This window comes from Pimephales promelas, chromosome 16 (genome assembly GCF_988280905.1).
Source record: "Pimephales promelas chromosome 16, fPimPro1.hap1.1, whole genome shotgun sequence".
NCBI classification, from domain to species: domain Eukaryota; kingdom Metazoa; phylum Chordata; class Actinopteri; order Cypriniformes; family Leuciscidae; genus Pimephales; species Pimephales promelas.
In genome coordinates, this window is record NC_142784.1 from 5,812,188 (window position 1) to 5,831,237 (window position 19,050).

Below are 19,050 nucleotides of genomic sequence, written 5' to 3' on the forward strand. Positions count from 1 at the left end.
CTCCCTGGTCGCCTCAGCGCTGAAAGAGTGAATTTCCTCCTCTCATTGAAAGAGCTGCACGTGGCACGTCTTTTTAAAGATGGTTCACCCGTGTTCTTCTGGGTGTGGTCGATTTCTGTCGTCATCTGATGGTCACGATCGCTGCTTTGTATGCCTGGGCATTCAGCATGCAGCAGCAGCGTTCGTGGATGACTCATGTTCCTTCTGTGGGAACATGACCATCTCTACACTGAGGTCGAGGCTCAATGATCTCACTAGAGTGAGAGTCCAGGTCCCCCCTACTCGATCGGCTTCCTTCACGGGGGGCCCGTCGACCCAGGGATCTGGTGATTTAACGGTGACGGTGTGGGATAAAGCCCCGACGATTCCTCGGGCCACACCTCCCGCCTCAGTGCGAGAGCCAGCGAGCGTTAGCTCGATTCAGTCGGCTGCTTCTTCGGTGGCACCGGCTGCTTCGGGCAGCGCTCCAGATGATGATGCGATGTCAATCACAGCATCACTAGGCGGGCTAGAGTCCTCGGGAGATGAGGATGTGGCTGCGTTGCCTCCTTCGGGAGTACCAGCGTTGTCCGCGTCGGATCCCGAGCTGACGGCCATGCTGTCTCGAGCCGCTGGGAGTATCGGGTTAGAATGGAACCCTCCGTCCTGCCCCGATCTCTCACGGATGGATAACTGGTTTTTAGACAAAGCTGCCGCCGCAAGGCCACGGCCAACTCCAATACCTTTTTTCCCCGAGCTGCATGTGGAGTTATCGCGCTCTTGGGGGGCTCCCCTGTCCACTCGAGAGCGCGATCTCTCCCCCGCCTTTCCCCCCCTCGATGGTGGGGCCGCCCGTGGGTACACTGCGATGCCCCCGGTGGAGCGCTCTGTTGCGATGCAGCTGTGTCCACAGAGCGCCTCCTCCCGTGGTCCTCCTAAGCACCCATCCAAAGCCTGTGGGTTCTCGTCTGCTATGGCAGCACGTTCCTATAGAGCGGCGGGACAGGCGGCCTCCGCTTTGCATGCGATGAGCACTTTGCAGGTCTTTCAAGCGAAGATGCTCAGAGATATGCACGAGGGCGGGACTGATCCAACGGCATTTAAAGATTTGCGGTCCACCACTGACCTTGCTCTCCGGGCAACGAAAGTGGCCGCTCGCGCCGTTGGTCAGGTGATGGCCACCAGTGTGGTCCAGGAGCGCCATCTCTGGCTCAACCTGGCAGACACTCGGAGCGCTGAGCGGACTCGTCTGCTCGACGCCCCACTCTCCCAGGTTGGCCTTTTTCGGCGGTGCAGTCGAGGACTTTGCCCAGCAGTTCTCCACTGCCCAGAAGCAGACGGAGGCAATTAAACATATTCTGCCCCGGCGACCAGCTGCTGCCTCCACCCAGTCGCCGGCACAGATGCCTCCCGCTGCTCGCCGCCGAGGACGCCCCCCGCGGCTCGCCTCCCTCCCGCCCGGCCCCAGCACCAGCCTTCACCCGGGCCGTCACAGCCCCCTCAGGCCGCACGCCCCGCTAAACGCCAGGCTAAGCGACGATCCTGATACGGGCTGCTCAGTGACGAAGTCGAGTCTTTCCCAGGAGGCGGTAGCAGGCCCCCTCCTTCCCCCGGTGGAGGGCCGGGGGAGAATCTTTTGTTCTCAGCTCCCCGCTGCTCACCCACAGGTGGGCAGCACCCTGAGTTGGTTAAAGAAAGACTTGACATCATCACTGAGCCCACAGACAGGATTGGGTGCGCTCGACGTCCCAGTGCGTCAGCCCACACATTCCTCTCTGTCTCTGAGGGCGCGGAAGGGTGCGTGTGTCGTCCCCGGGCTACGCCAATCCCTTCCCCCTCTATCGCCAGACCCCCGGCAGAACAGACCCCCGTGGAACGCTCTGCCTTCCCTGGTCTCTTCTGTCGGGGAGCAGGCTTCGACGGTGCATCCGGGCGGGGTAACTCCTGCGCGCATGCCGGTCGACCCGCCTCGCTGCCCCTCCGGGGGGACGTCTGTGGTTCGGATGACCCCGTTGGTTCACTTCCTGGAAGCCTGGCTAGAGCTTCCCGGGCTATCCCGCTGGGTCATCAGAACGATCAGATTCGGCTACGCGATTCAGTTCGCACGGTCTCCTCCCCGCTTCAGGGGAGTTCGCTCCACGATGGTCGGTGGCAATGCCCGGTCTTGAGAGCGGAGATTGCGACCCTGCTGGCGAAGGGTGCAATCGAGACGGTCCCTCCAGCCGAGATGAGGTCCGTGTTTTACAGACCCGTCATTGTCCCCAAAAAGACCGGTGGGTTACGACCGATCCTGGACCTGCGCATTTTGAACGGTTCTCTCCATCGACTACCGTTCAAACTGCTCACAGCCAAACACATTTTCGAATGTGTTCGGTTTCAGGATTGGTTTGCAGCGATCGACCTGAAGGACGCGTACTTCCATGTCTCCATTTTGCCTCGACACAGACCGTTTCTTCGGTTTGCTTTCGAGGGCCAGGCATATCAGTACAAGGTTCTCCCATTCGGGTTAGCTCTGTCCACTCGCGTCTTCACGAAGATCGTCGAGGCAGCCCTTGTTCCCCTTCGCGAGCACGGGGTTCGCAACCTGAATTATCTCGACGACTGGCTGATACTAGCACACTCTCGAGCTCAGGTTTGCGAACACAGAGACCTGGTGCTTCGGCACCTAGCCCGTCTGGGCCTTCGGGTCAACCGGGAAAAGAGCAAACTTTGCCCCGTGCAGAGGATCTCTTTTCTCGGCATGGAGATAGACTCGGTCGCCATGTCTGCGCAGCTCACGAACGAGCGCGCGCACTCACTGCTGACTTGTCTTCGACAGTTCGAGGGCAAGAGTGCGGTTCCACTGAAACTATTTCAGAGGCTCCTGGGGCATATGGCATCCGCGGCCGCGGCAATGCCGCTCGGTTTGCTTCATATGAGACCGCTTCAGCTGTGGCTTCGCGATCGAGTCCCGAGGTGGGCATGGCATCGCGGTTCGCTCCGAGTCCCAGTGACTCCAGCATGCCGCCGAACCTTCTTCCCGTGGTCGAACCTCAGCTTCTTACGGACCGGGGTCCCTATTCAGCAAGTTTCCAGGCATCTCGTTGTCTCCACGGATGCGTCTACCACGGGTTGGGGTGCCATGTGCAATGGGCATGCAGCCGCCGGTTCCTGGAAAGGGAGCCCAGCGCCTCATGCACATCAATTGCCTCGAGCTCCTGGCAGTACGGCTCGCCCTGCACCGCTTCCGAGCGTTGCTCACGGGCCAGCATGTGCTTGTCCGTTCAGACAACACTACGGCAGTAGCGTACATCAACCACCAGGGGGGTCTACGCTCACGCCGGTTGTCGCAGCTCGCCCGCCACCTCTTGATATGGAGTCAGAAGCACCTGAGGTCCCTTCGTGCAGTATACATTCCTGGAGACCGGAACCTGGCAGCCGACGAACTGTCACGGGTCCGTCCTATCTCCGGCGAATGGCGACTCCATCCCCAGTCGGTCCAGCTGATTTGGGACCAGTTCGGGGAGGCACAGATAGATCTGTTCGCCTCTCGGGACTCGTCCCACTGCGCCCAGTTTTATTCCCTAACCGAGGGTACGCTCGGCTCAGATGCGCTGGCGCACAGCTGGCCACGGGGCCCACGCAAGTATGCGTTTCCCCCAGTGAGCCTCCTTGCACGGGTGTTGTGCAAGATCAAGGAGGATGAGGAGCAGGTCTTGCTGGTAGCCCCCTACTGGCCCACCAAGACGTGGTTCTCCGAACTCATGCTCCTCGCGACAGCACCTCCTTGGCCTATTCCTCTGAGACAGGACCTACTCTCTCAGAGACGGGGCACTCTGTGGCACCCTCGTCCCGATCTTTGGAGGCTGCACGTGTGGCTCCTGGACGGGACGAGGCAGGTTTGAGTTCGCTGCCACCTGTGGTGGCGGCAACCATCACTTCCGCAAGAGCGTCGTCCACGAGACACCTTTATGCGTTGAAGTGGAACCTCTTCGTCAATTGGTGTTCTTCTCGCGGAGAAGACCCCCGGAGATGTTCGATCGCGGTCGTGCTTTCCTTCCTGCAAAAAGGGTTGGAGCGCAGGCTGTCGCCCTCCACCCTTAAGGTTTACGTCGCGGCCATTGCCGCTTCTCATGAAGCAGTGGAGGGTAAGTCCTTAGGGAAGCACGACCTGGTCATCAGGTTCCTGAGGGGAGCGAGGAGGCTTCATCCGCCTCGTCCTCCCCTCGTACCCTCTTGGGACCTCTCGGTAGTTTTAAGTGCACTGCAGAGGCATCCCTTTGAGCCTTTGCAATCGGTAGAGTTAAAGTTTCTGTCCATGAAGACAGCACTCCTGGTTGCATTGGCCTCCATCAAGAGGGTGGGCGACCTGCACGCATTCTCCGTTGACGAAGCGTGTCTGGAGTTCGGGCCGGCTTACTCTCACGTGATCCTGAGACCCCGGCCTGGATATGTGCCCAAGGTTCCCACCACTCCCTTCCGGGACCAGGTGGTGAACCTGCAAGCGCTGCCCCTGGAGGAGGCAGACCCAGCCTTGGCACTGCTCTGTCCGGTACGTGCTCTCCGCACCTATATCGACAGAACGCAGTGTTTCAGGACCTCAGACCAGCTCTTTGTCTGTCATGGGGGGAGCCAGAAGGGAAGGGCTCTCTCAAAGCAACGGCTGTCCCATTGGATAGTGGACGCCATTGCTTTGTCTTACCAGCAGCAAGGCCGCCCATGCCCCCTTGGTGTGACGGCCCATTCCACTCAGAGTGTGGCCTCCTCTTGGGCTCTAGCGCACGGCGCCTCGCTAACAGACATCTGCAGAGCTGCAGGCTGGGCGACATCCAACACCTTCGCCAGATTCTATAATCTGCGAATTGAGCCGGTGTCCTCTCACGTACTCGTTTCCGCCAGTTCTGGATCCGCTCAGGTGTCTTCGCTTGCTCGCCACTCCACTCCCCGGACTGGATAAGTGCGATATTTCCTCAGTTCTTCCATTGAAGTCTTGAGTCCTCCAGCACCGACGATGCGGGCACCACTGCTGTTGCTCTGGATGCTGGCTAGGTGCCTCCGTGTGCACGGTTCCCCATGGTAACCGTCTCATGTGTATTATCCACTGTAAGCCTATCTGAGCATGTGTCTTCCCTTGGCAAGCCATCTGCCACCCCTGGAGTTAAAATTTTAGTAGCCACCTGCGGTTGGTGCTCCAGTGTTTCCATATGCGTTCCTATGTGGCCATATGCGTATTCGTAAGTCCTCCCTTCGGTAGGCATCTGGTAGCATGTCCCTCCCGGGATATGTTTCCCAGTGTACCTTGGTAATCCTGTGTCAAAGTAGGATCCCTGAAAAAAAAAAAAAAAAAGAGAGGAGGGGTCCAGACTTTCGCAGGGCACTGGTAGACAGCTTGAAGATGGCGTGATGGCACAGACCCCCAATCTCCGTCACTTCTGACGTAACTCGAAGTGACTACGAAAGGGAACGTCTCGGTTACGGATGTAACCCTCGTTCCCTGAGTAGGGAACGGAGACGTTACGTCTCCATGCCACTTCTGCTGTATCGCTGGGTAGACGCCGAGTTCAGTCTTGGCTCCTCAGCGAAGACATACTGCGGTTGCGTTCACTTCCTCCTTTTATACTCACGGAGTAGGGCGGAGTACGCTATGCAAATTTCCGCAGCCCCAATGCATTGCATGCCATTGGCTCGTTTTTAAATACTCGAAGAGGATTGGCTTTCTATGCGAAACCCCAATCTCCGTCACTTCTGGCGTAACGTCTCCATTCCCTACTCAGGGAACGAGGGTTACATCCGTAACCGAGACGTTTTTCCTCGAGAGATATCATGGCTTGCAAACGAGCGAAGCATGGCAGTTGCTCAGTGTTCGGATGTACAAATGAACACAAAAGTATTTTTTAGTTCCTTCATCCGCGCCTCTGAAGAAACAATGGGTTAATTTTATTTTCTATGGAAATGCGCCGACTCAACTCCCAAAGTTTTGTATGGTCCAACAGGCAGGAGACAGGTTAGTTAATCTTTCTCTCAAAATCGTTCGATACTGTTTATGCATCAGTAAGTCAAGCCAGACTATTATCAAGTTCACATCATTTCTTTGAGTAGGATGAAAATAATCTTATTTAAAGAAAGCGTTTAGCAGGATTGATATTCAAAACGTCCTTTTTGAATGATAAATATAGACTAATATATCTGCAGAAATAGACAGTTGGCTCATTAAACGCAGAACGCACATTATAGCTGTCAGTGGGCTGTAGTTCTCTCGGTGAGTTCAAGTGCAGCTTTTTACCTTTTTTTACCTTTTACGAGAGCGGACGAGTTCCGGGCTTTAGAGAGAACAGAAACTGCATGCACAACGAAGCTCTTACTGTATGTACATCATCGTGTCTGGCTGCATTGGTGAAAGCAGAGAGTGCAGAAACTGCGTTATACAATAAGATCTTCATTCTTGCGATCGACAACTGTCATCTGCTGCTCAATGCTCATCACAGCAACCATGTGATGAGAATCTATAAACTTCTCACGAATCAGTAATCTCGATATCTGTAATAGTACAAATGTATAATAGCTGTAGTAAAAGTATTCAAGAGCTTCACATGTAATATGTAGCTATTTCATATGCAAGCATGTCAGCCAATCACAGCAGTGGGTGGTTACACTGAATCCCACAGCAGAAACGCCCCTTCAAACAGAGCGTTCAAATCAGAGGCTAAATCAGGCTAGGAAAAATGCCTTTTATTTCTAAATTATGACTATTTTTGATCTAAAAAAACATACTAACATTATAAGGGCAACCCAGAAAACATTATAAAATAATAATGAAAAAAAACATGTCAGGGGACCTTTAAGTGCATTTTTGGGAAACACGCATGGAATTGCGGCGAGTGTTCGTAACCTTGCACGTAGAGAGCGCTCTTTAGAGCTAAGAAACATCGTTATCGGGAAATCTGGCCCTGCTATCCATAAATGGGTATATAAAAGATGTTTCGGTCCAACAGAATACGAGTGATGTATGTGTTTTTTTCCCTCATAAAGTTTATTAAAATTAACCAATTATCATTTACAAAAATGGGCTTTGCCAACAGTAACATTTCCATAACAATATAAATGTTCTGTGTGGCATAAAAAAAGCAAAATAAATAAATAAATAAATAAATAAATAAAAACAGAATAATACTGTTCTTCAGAATGCTAATAAATAACAGAAAAATGCTGTACAACATTTTAAAGTATGCTTAAATATACTATAGTTATTTTTATGGTAATTTGACTGTGGTATAAAATACAACAACGATTTTTCATATCTGAAAGGACAGTATGTGATGTGAGTAATAACACATCTCTAATCTGTTTTACTCATTTGGAATATAGTGAGTCAAAAGTCATTTACCTTAATTATTATTTTTGGAACAGATAAAGGGCTAAACAGACAGCCTAACTAATGATATAAAAGTGTTGTAATCTGGCGTAAAGTGATGTCAAATTGAACTAAGAGAAGATCTGCCAATCAGTGTTTTATGTATTGTTCTTTTTACACAATTTTTTAAATTTTATATTAGACATAAATAATCAACACATTTAAAACATTTACACATTTGTCTACGAAACTTCTGGATTTATATATATTTTTTCTCTCATTTAAGATATGCAAATTAAATCAATTATTTAGGCAACATTATTACCTGAAAAATGATGTTCTTTGTGTTGTTTGTTGTTTGTGTGCATTAAAATGGATGTTGTTGCAACTGAAATGAAAATTGAATTGAAAATTGATTGTATTTGCTTTACTGCCATCTAGAGGTTTCACTGTATACATCCACCACCACAGCACCCGCAGAAAATTAAGCTTTTTAATTCACTTATTAAATACAAGTACTTTTGTTCCAATTGTACCCATGTCAGGTATCTGTAACGCCTATGTAATGTAATGCCTAACCAACTAATGTCAAATGCTTAAATATACCAGTCTACATAATAATTCAGCTCTTCGTTTTCATTTATTTTCTTTATAATATACAACAAAGTTTGATATTCAGGAGCAGAGCATGAAAAGCAAAACAAACAATTTACCCATTAAGTCACTTCCACATTCACACTCATAATAATCGACTTACTCTCACTGAGTTACTACTAAAAAAGGTGGAAATGCAAAGGCCTTTATCAGTGTATTCAACATGTGTGGGACTTCACAGCATCTGACAACACATTCTGACATCTGACATTCTACCGACGGTACAGTTGATTCAGTGTTTATAAGTGTAAAGTTGTTCTGTCTTTAATCTTGTAGATTTGAATTTTGTCAACTAGAATTGATTAATTAAGCAGTTCAAAGTTTATAATACATCGCTGTAATAGATAGATATTTATTGTTTTAGCAGACACAAGAGGCTTTGGTTTTATTAACACTAAATATGACCAAATTAAATTACCATAACTTGCATCGTAAATCAAAATAGCAATAATAATCTTCAGTCTTTATTTTTTAAGAGTTGTTTTATCCCCAAAAGCTTATGTTTACCTAACAGCTATACAGTGATAATGCCAGATGAGGTAACTAAGTAGTGAGCAACAATAAATATTCATTCTGTTTGGTGCATCTCTCTTTTTTTCAGTGAGCTACAGCAAGGTCAATAGGACCGATCCAAGGGCACACAACATCACAGTGTAAAGGCTTCCAAAATGGCTGATGCCTGGAGAGAAAAACAAAAACAAAAAAATATTTTCTTTAATACCATTTATCATATTTAAACATTGCATGATCTTCTAAGAAAAAAAACAACAACAATTCAGTGAATGCAAATGTTTATTTACCACTGTTCCAATTTCGCCGATCCGGATCACCGATCCTCTCTGATGATACAAATAAAAATCTTTATTAATGCATATGAATCTATTTGCACTCACTGAATCCAGTTTAAAAATTCATACACTGTAAATAGTACTTCCACAAGCAAGAACATGGTTACGTTTAAGGGTTTATAGGCATCATGTTTCATAAATCTTGATTTCTCAAAATGGCGCAGAGTCTCAAAACTGCTGATCTCATGCTCTGTAATGAACATGCCCAGGAGAGCAACAACCATGCACTTTACATGCAACACAAATGCAAACTATCTGTCATGCCAATAAAGGACACTTATAATATAACTAAAATAGAAAGAGAGAAGTGACGGTGGGATATCAGCAGAACCTACTACATTTAAGCAAACATGAATGAGGGAAAGCAGAGTTTCCAGTTCTCATGCATTTGATGTCAGACAGAGGATTTCTAGTGTTGTGTCCCGATTCTCTAGAGATGTTTGTACACTTTGACTAATTTGTGAGTCTACTTTGGATCTGTATTTCACCTCTCCGAATCAGTCAATAGAATTTGCCAGTGTCCAAACCAGATTCCGGAGGGTCAACATCCTGGACAAATTTCCCCAACACCTAACTGGAACTTTCTAGGCTGCATCCGAAATCACATACTTCCCTACTAAGCGAAAAACAGTAAGTGACAAAAGAAGTATGTCCGAATTCATAGTACTCATAAAAGAGTAGGAAAAAAGTACCCTGATGATCTATTCTTCCAGAGATTCTGAAGTGTGCATACAGTACTATGAGGCCACGTGAGAAGATTTCCCAGACAGCAAACTGACATTGAATCAACGTGGAAACGGCGTCTCTCATGACATTGAAACAACGTTGATTTTGCTCATCGAATTAACGTTGAACCAACGTCAGACGCGGCATTCTTCAAAGCTAAATGAAAATCGAAAATTGGTTTGCTTTCATAACGTTGAAACAACGCGTTGATTTCAAGTTGATTTTCCATTAGTTTTGAAAGAATGACGCGTCTGACGGTTCAACGTTAATTCGATGAGCAAAACAATGTCAAATCAACGTTGTTTCGATGTCATATTTCCACGTTGATTCAATGTCAGTTTGCTATCTGGGTTATGAATGGCAGTGAAGCGACGTAACTGACCCTGGTAGGTCACATGAACATGACAGCAAGGCGATTGTAGTACGTCCAGATTACATTCATACTATATCCACAAGTTTCCGAGGGGCGCTCATGTAAAAAATAAAGTGGGTGAAACTTCCGGTGAGGCGGCGGAAGTAGCATTCCAATGGTGTTTTTTGTGTTAGTTAGCGAAGAGGCTAGCTGTTTTTCGGAGAATTATTTTACTATTTAAAGACGCAAATCTTTATGAGAGATGTCGTTACGGAGCTCAGGGACAACATGTGCTGTTCGCGGTTGTATGTATAGCCGGACTAAACTAATTTAGTGGCTTAAACAGGATTGTTTTGAACATAAGCTGAAAACAAAATCAGAGTGATCCTGCCAGAGCCCGTCTCTGATCCTGCCAACGACTGTAGTTTCCATCACCTCCCAAAAGACGACGAATCTTCCTGTGTACATTTGTTTAAATTCTTAATATTCTATAAACTCTATCAGCATGTGATTGGCTGTTCGCTACTGATGTTACACCTAAACTCAGGATCAAAGCCTGTGTTGACAGAATACCAAATGTGCCAGTTAATGTATTCAAGTAGCACATTCATTTATAATTTTGAATAAACTCCAAAGCACAATGACTAAGTGTGTATTTTTTATTTTAATTGTTTGTCAGCTCACACAACTGTCTGTCACCATGCCTTGATGAGTATTGATTATTAGTAATGTTATTATAATACTCCCAATCAACTACTGCGGAGGGTAAAGGGACTGTTATTTAACCCTTTTGAATTTCGTTGAGGTTGTGTTCCCACATCGTTAGCTAGTTTGGATCACTATAACTTGAATGACTGTCAACTGTTGAATGAACGAGTGTCAAGCATGTCAAGTCGCACTTTGTTTATTTCCAACCGGAAGTCGCGCCCACTTTTGACGCAAGGCCTCATGGGGCGTAGGAAACTTGTGGATAGAACATACTTTTTGGTCGTGAGGTAATTACTTATTCAAAATATGTATCCAACTCAAGAGAGTGTGTGATTTCTGACGCAGCCCTCGTAATCCTAAAGACCTTAATAAGCTTGTTCAGGGGTGTTTAAATGGAGCTGAGCTGAATTCTGTAGTTAAGGATTGGACACACCTGAGAGCGGAAAATGTATATCGGTGCAAAACCATTAGCCATTAGGTCAAAAAGTATATTCAAATTCTATAGACTTATGTTGAAATTTAAACAGAAGCTGTATTAGGCAGTGCATTGAGTGAAAACGTCTCTGAAACAGCTGTGTATTTGACAAATATTGCATTTACTTCACTTTATCAATAATAAAGTAGCTAAACACCACTCAAGCATCACTACAGGAAGTGTACCGACTGCAAGCGGCAACTCTCGCTGATCGGTTACATCAAGCCGCAGCTGGAGTCGAAACGCACCAAATGACTCAGTAGGAACACTAATGACCAGCGTGACCACACAAAATAAGACAACATGAAAGCTGGTAACATGCCTTGTGCTCCCCTTTGTCGTGTGATTCCCTCATCCTCTTGTGATCATGTCATGTGCTTCCTTGTTTAATGTGTTCTCATTGGTTCATTGCTCAGTTGTGTCAAATCATTAGTTCTGTGTATTTATTCATGTTTCCACAGTCTCTTGTCTTGTATAGTAAACCTCTGTTGGTGTGTGTTATGTCATGTCAAGTAGAGCTTTGGTGAAGCACTCAACCACTTAGAACAATTGTCTTGAAAATGGGTTCATAACTCGAAGCTTCAGTAACAGCGACCTCGCCTGGTGAAGTGCCAAAGCTGCATTTAAATGATCCAAGCTATAGTGGACAGGAGGCTTTAAAACTAGTGAAATAAATCCAGTGCACACACCTGTCATCACTATTGTCAAGTTATGCTTAGTGACGAGCAGACGAGGCTTTGTGAAACACTGAAACAGTTGAAGCAAATGTGCTGTATCGTCTCCACGGCGACCCCTAGTGGTCAGAACATGCATAAAAACACCTTTTGCAATTTTTGATTGTAAGTAAAATCTTTCAAACGCAATTATCTAATCATCTAGTAAGATTATCAAGTGTATATATGTTGTGCAATTGTTGGTTTTGGGTTTGATTTGTTCTATGAATGGCTCAGCTAAACGGGACAATAAGACGATTAACTGACATTATTCATTGTCTACATTATTCATGTATAATTAAAACATCTACAAATGCATAAAGCTGATCCGAGATCAGGTAAAACCCACAGACACTTTTTTAAGTTGTTCTCAGTAACTCCTCATGGTAAATGATTAGTCAGAGATCATCGCCCCCTGCATTGAACCATTGACAATTCAAAGTGTTTCGAAACGTTTGTAAAGAAGCCTCATTAACTGTAATCATGTGACGTTTGATACGCACTCTGAACCATTGATTCCGAACAAAAGACTCGTAAAGGCTTTGAAGCTTCATGGAGGAGTGCACTCAAAAAATAATCTGTTGACTTTAACTTTATGTAAACAGATTCCACATAACTGGGTTGCGTTTAACAAACATATTTGTTCATGTAACTTCAACAATGGAATTAAGTAATTGTAAGCGACCCAATTAAACTCTGTGATTGAGTGATTGAAAATTGAGTGATGATTGAGCATTTTTGAAGACACCTGATGTTACCAAGCAGAATCACTGAAGGAGAAAACCGGTGTTCTGATGATTCATGCTACCCATCAAGATTTGCTACTTACTGGTTATGCGCATGTGCAGACTCAGAGTTTTTTTTTTAATATATACAAAAGGTACATTTTCCTGTTATAATGTATAATTTCCATTTAAAAAATGCTTACTACCATATGAATATTTGTACGGTCAGCAAGCTGAAAAAGAATAACTGAAATGTGTACTTTGACAAGTCAAAGATGAATATATTTTATGATAATTTTTACTTTTCACACCGTTTTAAAAGTAAAAACAATAGTCTACAGTATACAGTAGCTACTCATAACTTCGAATTGTATTACAATTGTATTTCATACGACTTTAATCGGCATTCTGTGATCAATTCGCGCTACGGTAGCATTTTTCGACAAGGTAGCAAAAATCGACAGAACACCGGAATTGTCACCATTATGGAGATCAGTATTTGTTTTAGTTGGGCTCTTGACCCTCACATCAATAACTTTAGATATTGTTTGGCTGCTGTAACTGAGTTATAACAGCCAGATGAACAAATAAACAGGTGATCTGATGGTGTTGATTGTATTTTAATATAATCATGATTTCACAAACTCTTATAGAACCCAAATTCTGAGTTAAGATTGCCTTATGGATTATAGCAGCACTGTCATTGTAGAGCATACCATTTTTTTTAGCATTTTCAATGAAATCCAAAATGATCAAATCAAAATGGTAAATCAATAAAAAAAAACATTTGTATGAGACAGACATCAAGAATTAGCATATGAATCTCAGCAATGGTGACAAACAGATATCCTCTAAACAAAAGCTCATTATTTATTCATACAGCAATGCATGATTGGAGCCATGAATGAGTTTTAATTGGTGGCACCCAGAATGCACTGCAACATGCTTTATATTTGTCACCATTGTTGAGATTCACAGGCTGATTCTTGATGTCTGTGTATGATATTCTTAATGTTGACATAAACTATTTTTTAAGAAGTTTCTTTTTTTTAGTGATTTGATAATTTGGATTTCATTGAAAAGGTTAAAAATGGTATTCTCTACAATGACAGTTCTGCTTTAAACCATAAGGTAAACTTAACTCTATAGGTTCTAGCCTATATGAGTTCAGTGATTCAGGTCAAATAATTGTGATATAATGATTATGTTAAAACACAACCAACACCATCAGATCTAAAGTTAATGATGTGAGGGTCAAGAGCCCAACTAAAACAGACACCGATCACCATAATCGTGACTTTAAATTCTGGTTTTCTACTTCAGTGATTCTGCTTGTTAACATCAGGTTTCTTCAATAATGTTCAATCATCACTCAATTATTCACTTAATTATCTCATTAACTTTAACACTGCTTCAAGGTAACCCAGTTATGTGCAGCCTGTTGACATAAAAAAGTTATTTAAAGCCAATATATCAGAACATGATGACCTTAAATATTTTTTTTAAAGTTTCCATGACCGAAACCCCCACAAACCTTGATCTACATCATCGTTTATCAATATGCAGGAGATCCACAAACATCTGAGATCCTCTGCCTATATAGACAACGAACGTTATGAGATCCACAAATGCCGAACAGCATTCACAAATATTCTTGATACAGTATACTAATGTAATAAGCTCAATATGTATGTAAAAAACCACAAACGTCGCTTGTGTATTTGTGGATTATATTGTAAGCTTTAAAAACCATGTAAGCTTCTTATGTGTACATTTTCATGCATTCCTGAATTTACTTCTGCATTTGTGGATTTCTTGCAGTATGTGTGAACAAAGCGTGAATAAAAATCCAGCACCACTTCAGAAAATGCCAACTTTACTTTGGCACTGTGTTAGTCCTTTTACTCCTAACCTTTAGAAAGAACAGTGAGAAGCGCCTCCATCCCCGCATGGATGTGGTCGGTCACGTGACAGTGCAGCAGCCACTGTCCAGGAATCCCTGCAGTCATTTGTATGGTCTGAAAGGTTCCTGGGAATAGGTCGTACACATCAGCACGATGAGAATGACCCGTCTGAAGGAGAGAAAACGAGTGTTTGAGGGACAGTTTAACATCTAAGTGGCATTTAGACATTGTGTTTCTGAAGTGAAGCTACTAGTGTGGCATGGTGGGGGTTAGAAATGCTAAAGCCTAGTTCACAAGTACACAGGGATTTTTATAAAATGAGTTTTTCCTAAAATAAAAAAATCTTGTCCATCTTGTACATGGTCGAACACGCCAAACCAACAGGTGGCGATATAACCCTGACCGTAAAACCACGTTAGCCAATCAGAAGCCTGAAAAAAGGTTACCAGTTCTGGTAGGCTAACAACATGTTGTCATAAGCAGTGACCAGCGTAGTATTGCGATCTGACGCCTCTGTTCCACAATATGATAGGAGAACTGTGCATGTATCTGTAGACATGTTATAAGCCCTGTTAGCACAGTTATTAGCAGCAATATTTTGGCTACGTCCGCCATTGCATAGACTCGCCTCATGTAAACAAAGGAGATAGAGGCGCAACATCTGACGTCAAACAAAGAAGATAACAGCGTATTTATATAATATCTGTTTTTACCGGCTACACGACAACACTGCAACCAGAGTTTCTAAAAAATCTTCACCAAAGTCCTGTGACCGGATACTACGTTTGCATGTGTACGAATGGCCAAACCGAATGGAAAATTCCTGTGTTCGTGTCCACGGACAAGGCCAAACCATCTGCCACTAGCCATGTTTCCATCGACACGTTTTTATCCGAATTAAGTGATATCGAATGAAAAATGCCTTATGGAAACGGTAAAATTCGATGAAATTTCATGAAAATCGACTCAAATGAAATACGTTCGGTCTCATCGGATTTTCTCTTGATCGATATACGGCTAATGCGATAAAAGCTGATGGAAACGTTATTTGCCGAATAAATAATGAATTGCGATTAAGTTTTATGCCCTTTTATGGTTGCAACACGTCAGAAGACGAGTTCATTTCCGGCCAGTCTGTTTGCGCACACATGGCGGATGTCAACAAAGACAGATGTATAAGTGGACAAAGCAAAAAGATGCTTCAACCAAAGGGTTTCCGTGAACCACGATCTCCCAGAACTGATGGAGCGCTGTCGTTCCCACACCACAGTCACCTCCGCTGTCGTCGGGCATACGTGCATCGTCATCGTCATAGCAATGTTTATAGCGTGGCTGTTTTCTTAGGTTAGTTTTGCTTGTTTTTACGTGGCTTGGTTGAATTGTAATTATTGTTATTCCTGGTTAACAGACTGCGGCGCTGCTAGTATAACACACCGTTGCCATGGACGCAGTTCAGAGACGGAACAGACTATTTTCTTTAGCAGAAGCAATACTCGTTTTTAAATCAATAAACTCGTTTTTAAGTCAATATTTTGTGTCAAATTATTGATTGATTTATTTATTTGGTTGATTTATATGTAATAAGCAGGATAATATATAGCGAGGCGGTTGTTATAGTGAATACAACAACCGCCTCGCATACATTATCCCATTCATATGTCGCTATCAGCTGGCACATAAGCATTATTAGCCTTCAACTTGTGAAATATTGATCATTTTTGGTAGCTGGCGCGATCCGTTTTGTCTAACAAAACTTTGTTCGCAAAAGTTTGCTTGAATGTTGTTCGATTCAGTGCGAAAATAAATGGAAACACCTTAAAATGTCTCAAATCAATTCGATATACCAATTTGATCGCAAAACAGCATGTGACGTCATTACGTACAGGTTTTTATTCGCTTTAAAGCCGTTGGATGGAAACACACTTTCACCAGCTTTATCCGCGTGAGTTTTTTAACCGATTCTTTCAGATAATTCGATTGACAACATGGCTACTGTTCTGTTCGTGGCACTGCCACAAGCAGACAACAATGAATAAAACATAAATGTAAACAGTGTTTCTTAGGATGCGTTCACATTTCAGATTGCCTGGTCCGAACCCAATTTCGATTGCTCCCCCCTCCCCCGTATCGGAGTTCACATGAACCGTACTTTTTAGCGGATTCGGATGTTAAAAGTAAAAATGTGGTAAATTCACTGATTTAACGTGTGAAGGCTGCTACGGCCGTAGTGCCCTGGATATTGAAATATTGCTTATTTTGAATGATTTTTAAACAGTAAAATTATTGATTTGAGATGTATATGGGGAAATGCAGCTTAGAATGAAGTAATAGAACACTTGCTTTACTTTGGTGTCGATACACCTAATGCCACCCCACTGTCACTCCATAAATCATTTTCTATATCTGCTCTTCTGTGATTATGTATATACCTTGTAAATGAAGCTCTGCCCGTGGAAATGCACAGTGTGCATGTCCACTTCGTTCCCCAGTCCTAACAAATACCACTCGGTCTTGTCGTTCTCTGTCATAGTTAACCCATGGAGGTTAGCATACATCTTTCCATTAATCCCTGTGGAAGAGATCAAGAGTTTTAAGTTCTGATTGTACCATGTATTTCTCTCTTGCAACACGGATAATGACCTTCTAGTTTTTTATTGTAGAACTATAAAGAGTACAGAAATGCTTAACAGAAATTCTTCGTCTTTCCCTTATGCATACAAAAATCTAACAGGATATTAGTTCCTTCTGCAGTTGTTAATTATATATATATATATATATATTCATATTTATACATTTGTACACACATTCACTAACATGCCTACACTGTAAAAAGTTATCAAGATTTGTTATCACAACATTTTTTCTTTTGTCAAATCAACTTAAATAATTTATTTAGTTGCGATAACTTATTATTTTGAGTTTCTGAGGATTAAATGAATCTCCTTCATTGTATTAACTCACATTTTCCAGTTCAATCAACTTAAAATTTTAAGGCAACCAGGTTACTTACTTTTTTAAGTTAAACCAACAATATTTTTTTTTTACAGTGATACATGTACAGCCCACCTACACACAAACATGCATATATTTCAGCATACAGAAAGATAATGACATTCTTAATGAATACTTACCATGCATTTTGTTGCTCTCCATAAAGTCCTCAGTATATTTGTCTAGTCGTTCGCCCTTGGTGTAATTTTTTATGTTGTCATCCAGGTAGTGGGACTCATTTTCATCAAACACCATGAAAAGAAGGGCAAACTCTTTATCAACGTCTTTTCTCCGTCTGTCAGTGTTCAGGGTGCCTTTACGGCACACTATCAGTGGACCCACCAAACCGCTCATCAAGTCCTGAAGGACATTCACATAGTACATCTGTGAATCTTCAATCTTACTGTAAAAGCTCACATTATCAGCTCTACTTATTGCTTTCACAACATTTCCAAGTAAGATCTGATTTATTTACATGCAGTACACATACAAATGCAACATTTTCACTAAAACTAAACAATAAAGGTTTCGTTTTTGAACATTATGTTGCTAAATTAGTTTTTTACATAATCAATGAACAATTCTACATTAATCTTTGTTATATGTTAATCTCAACACTAACAGTTTAAAGATCAAAATACATTAGTTAATGCTCTGAACTGAAATGAACAACATTTTTATTAACACACATCAACAAATGTTACATAATACATGCTTTAACAATGTATGTTGGTTGTTAATGACATAGATAATGTATAGATTATATTATTTATGAGTTTTATACCTCAACAAAGCTGACAGAAGAGTAATAAGCAAACGTTATACAGTTTGAGTCATTGGGACCCGGACCTGATCGTTCTGGAATGGTCCAGTTGTATGTCACCACTTGACCTATTACACACATAATGCACATACAAATATACTAGTCTCTCCGGCACACATTTGATGTATGACATATTAGAATTTTTGTATTATTATAAACAAACCTTGAGGAACACCATTCTGATGGGTTTCACTGGTCTTCACTCCATGGGCATGAACAGAATATGGCCTGGTGGCGTTGTTTTTAAACACAACCTGAATCATCTCACCAACCTCAGCTCTAAGGATGGGTCCTGCGAATACAACAAGGGTCACTACTGAACCACACAGGTATAGAGCTAAAACAAAGAGTACTATGGCAAGCCGTTTTAGCTTTTATTCATTTCCAGGATATGTTTAATTGCTGATATCTGTAATTGTTTTTTCACTGGTGAAATGTCGCCATAGGCTGCCATTCAGAATAAATTGTTGATATCAAGAATTGATTTTTTACTAATAGAAATATCGTTTTTGATATCAATAATTACATTGTTAATAGTAAAAATGCGAATTCCTGATATCAATAATTAAATTGTCACTAGTTGAAATGTCTATTCTTGATATCAACAATTCACTTGGTACTAGTAAAAATGATCATTTTTGATATCTGAAAATGTATTTCTGATATCAATATTATTCCAGATATCTAAAATGGCTTTCTTACTAGTAACAATCACATTCATGATATCAGAAATGAACATTGTCACTAGTAAAAATTGAATTATTGATATCAAAAATCAACATTGTTACTAGTAACAATTAAATTGTGGATATCAAGAATAGA

General features: G+C 43.0%; 1 protein-coding gene across 3 annotated transcripts in view; it reads right to left on the minus strand.

The window, feature by feature from the left end:
• Positions 1 to 7,788: 7,788 nt before the first annotated feature.
• hephl1a (hephaestin-like 1a) overlaps positions 7,789 to 19,050 on the minus strand; it is a 41,606-nt gene continuing 30,344 nt past the window's right edge. The window contains exons 14-20 of one of the 3 annotated variants that reach the window (XM_039694313.2): positions 18,392 to 18,520; positions 18,190 to 18,296; positions 17,546 to 17,765; positions 16,844 to 16,983; positions 14,422 to 14,582; positions 8,764 to 8,810; positions 7,789 to 8,642 (exon numbers count right to left, since the gene is read on the minus strand). In XM_039694313.2, the coding sequence (XP_039550247.2) occupies positions 8,569 to 8,642; positions 8,764 to 8,810; positions 14,422 to 14,582; positions 16,844 to 16,983; positions 17,546 to 17,765; positions 18,190 to 18,296; positions 18,392 to 18,520 (878 nt within the window). In that variant the 3' untranslated portion in view covers positions 7,789 to 8,568. The remainder of the gene's footprint in view (positions 8,643 to 8,763; positions 8,811 to 14,421; positions 14,583 to 16,843; positions 16,984 to 17,545; positions 17,766 to 18,189; positions 18,297 to 18,391; positions 18,521 to 19,050) is intronic. The other 2 variants (XM_039694314.2, XM_039694315.2) reach the window with 2 other exon arrangements.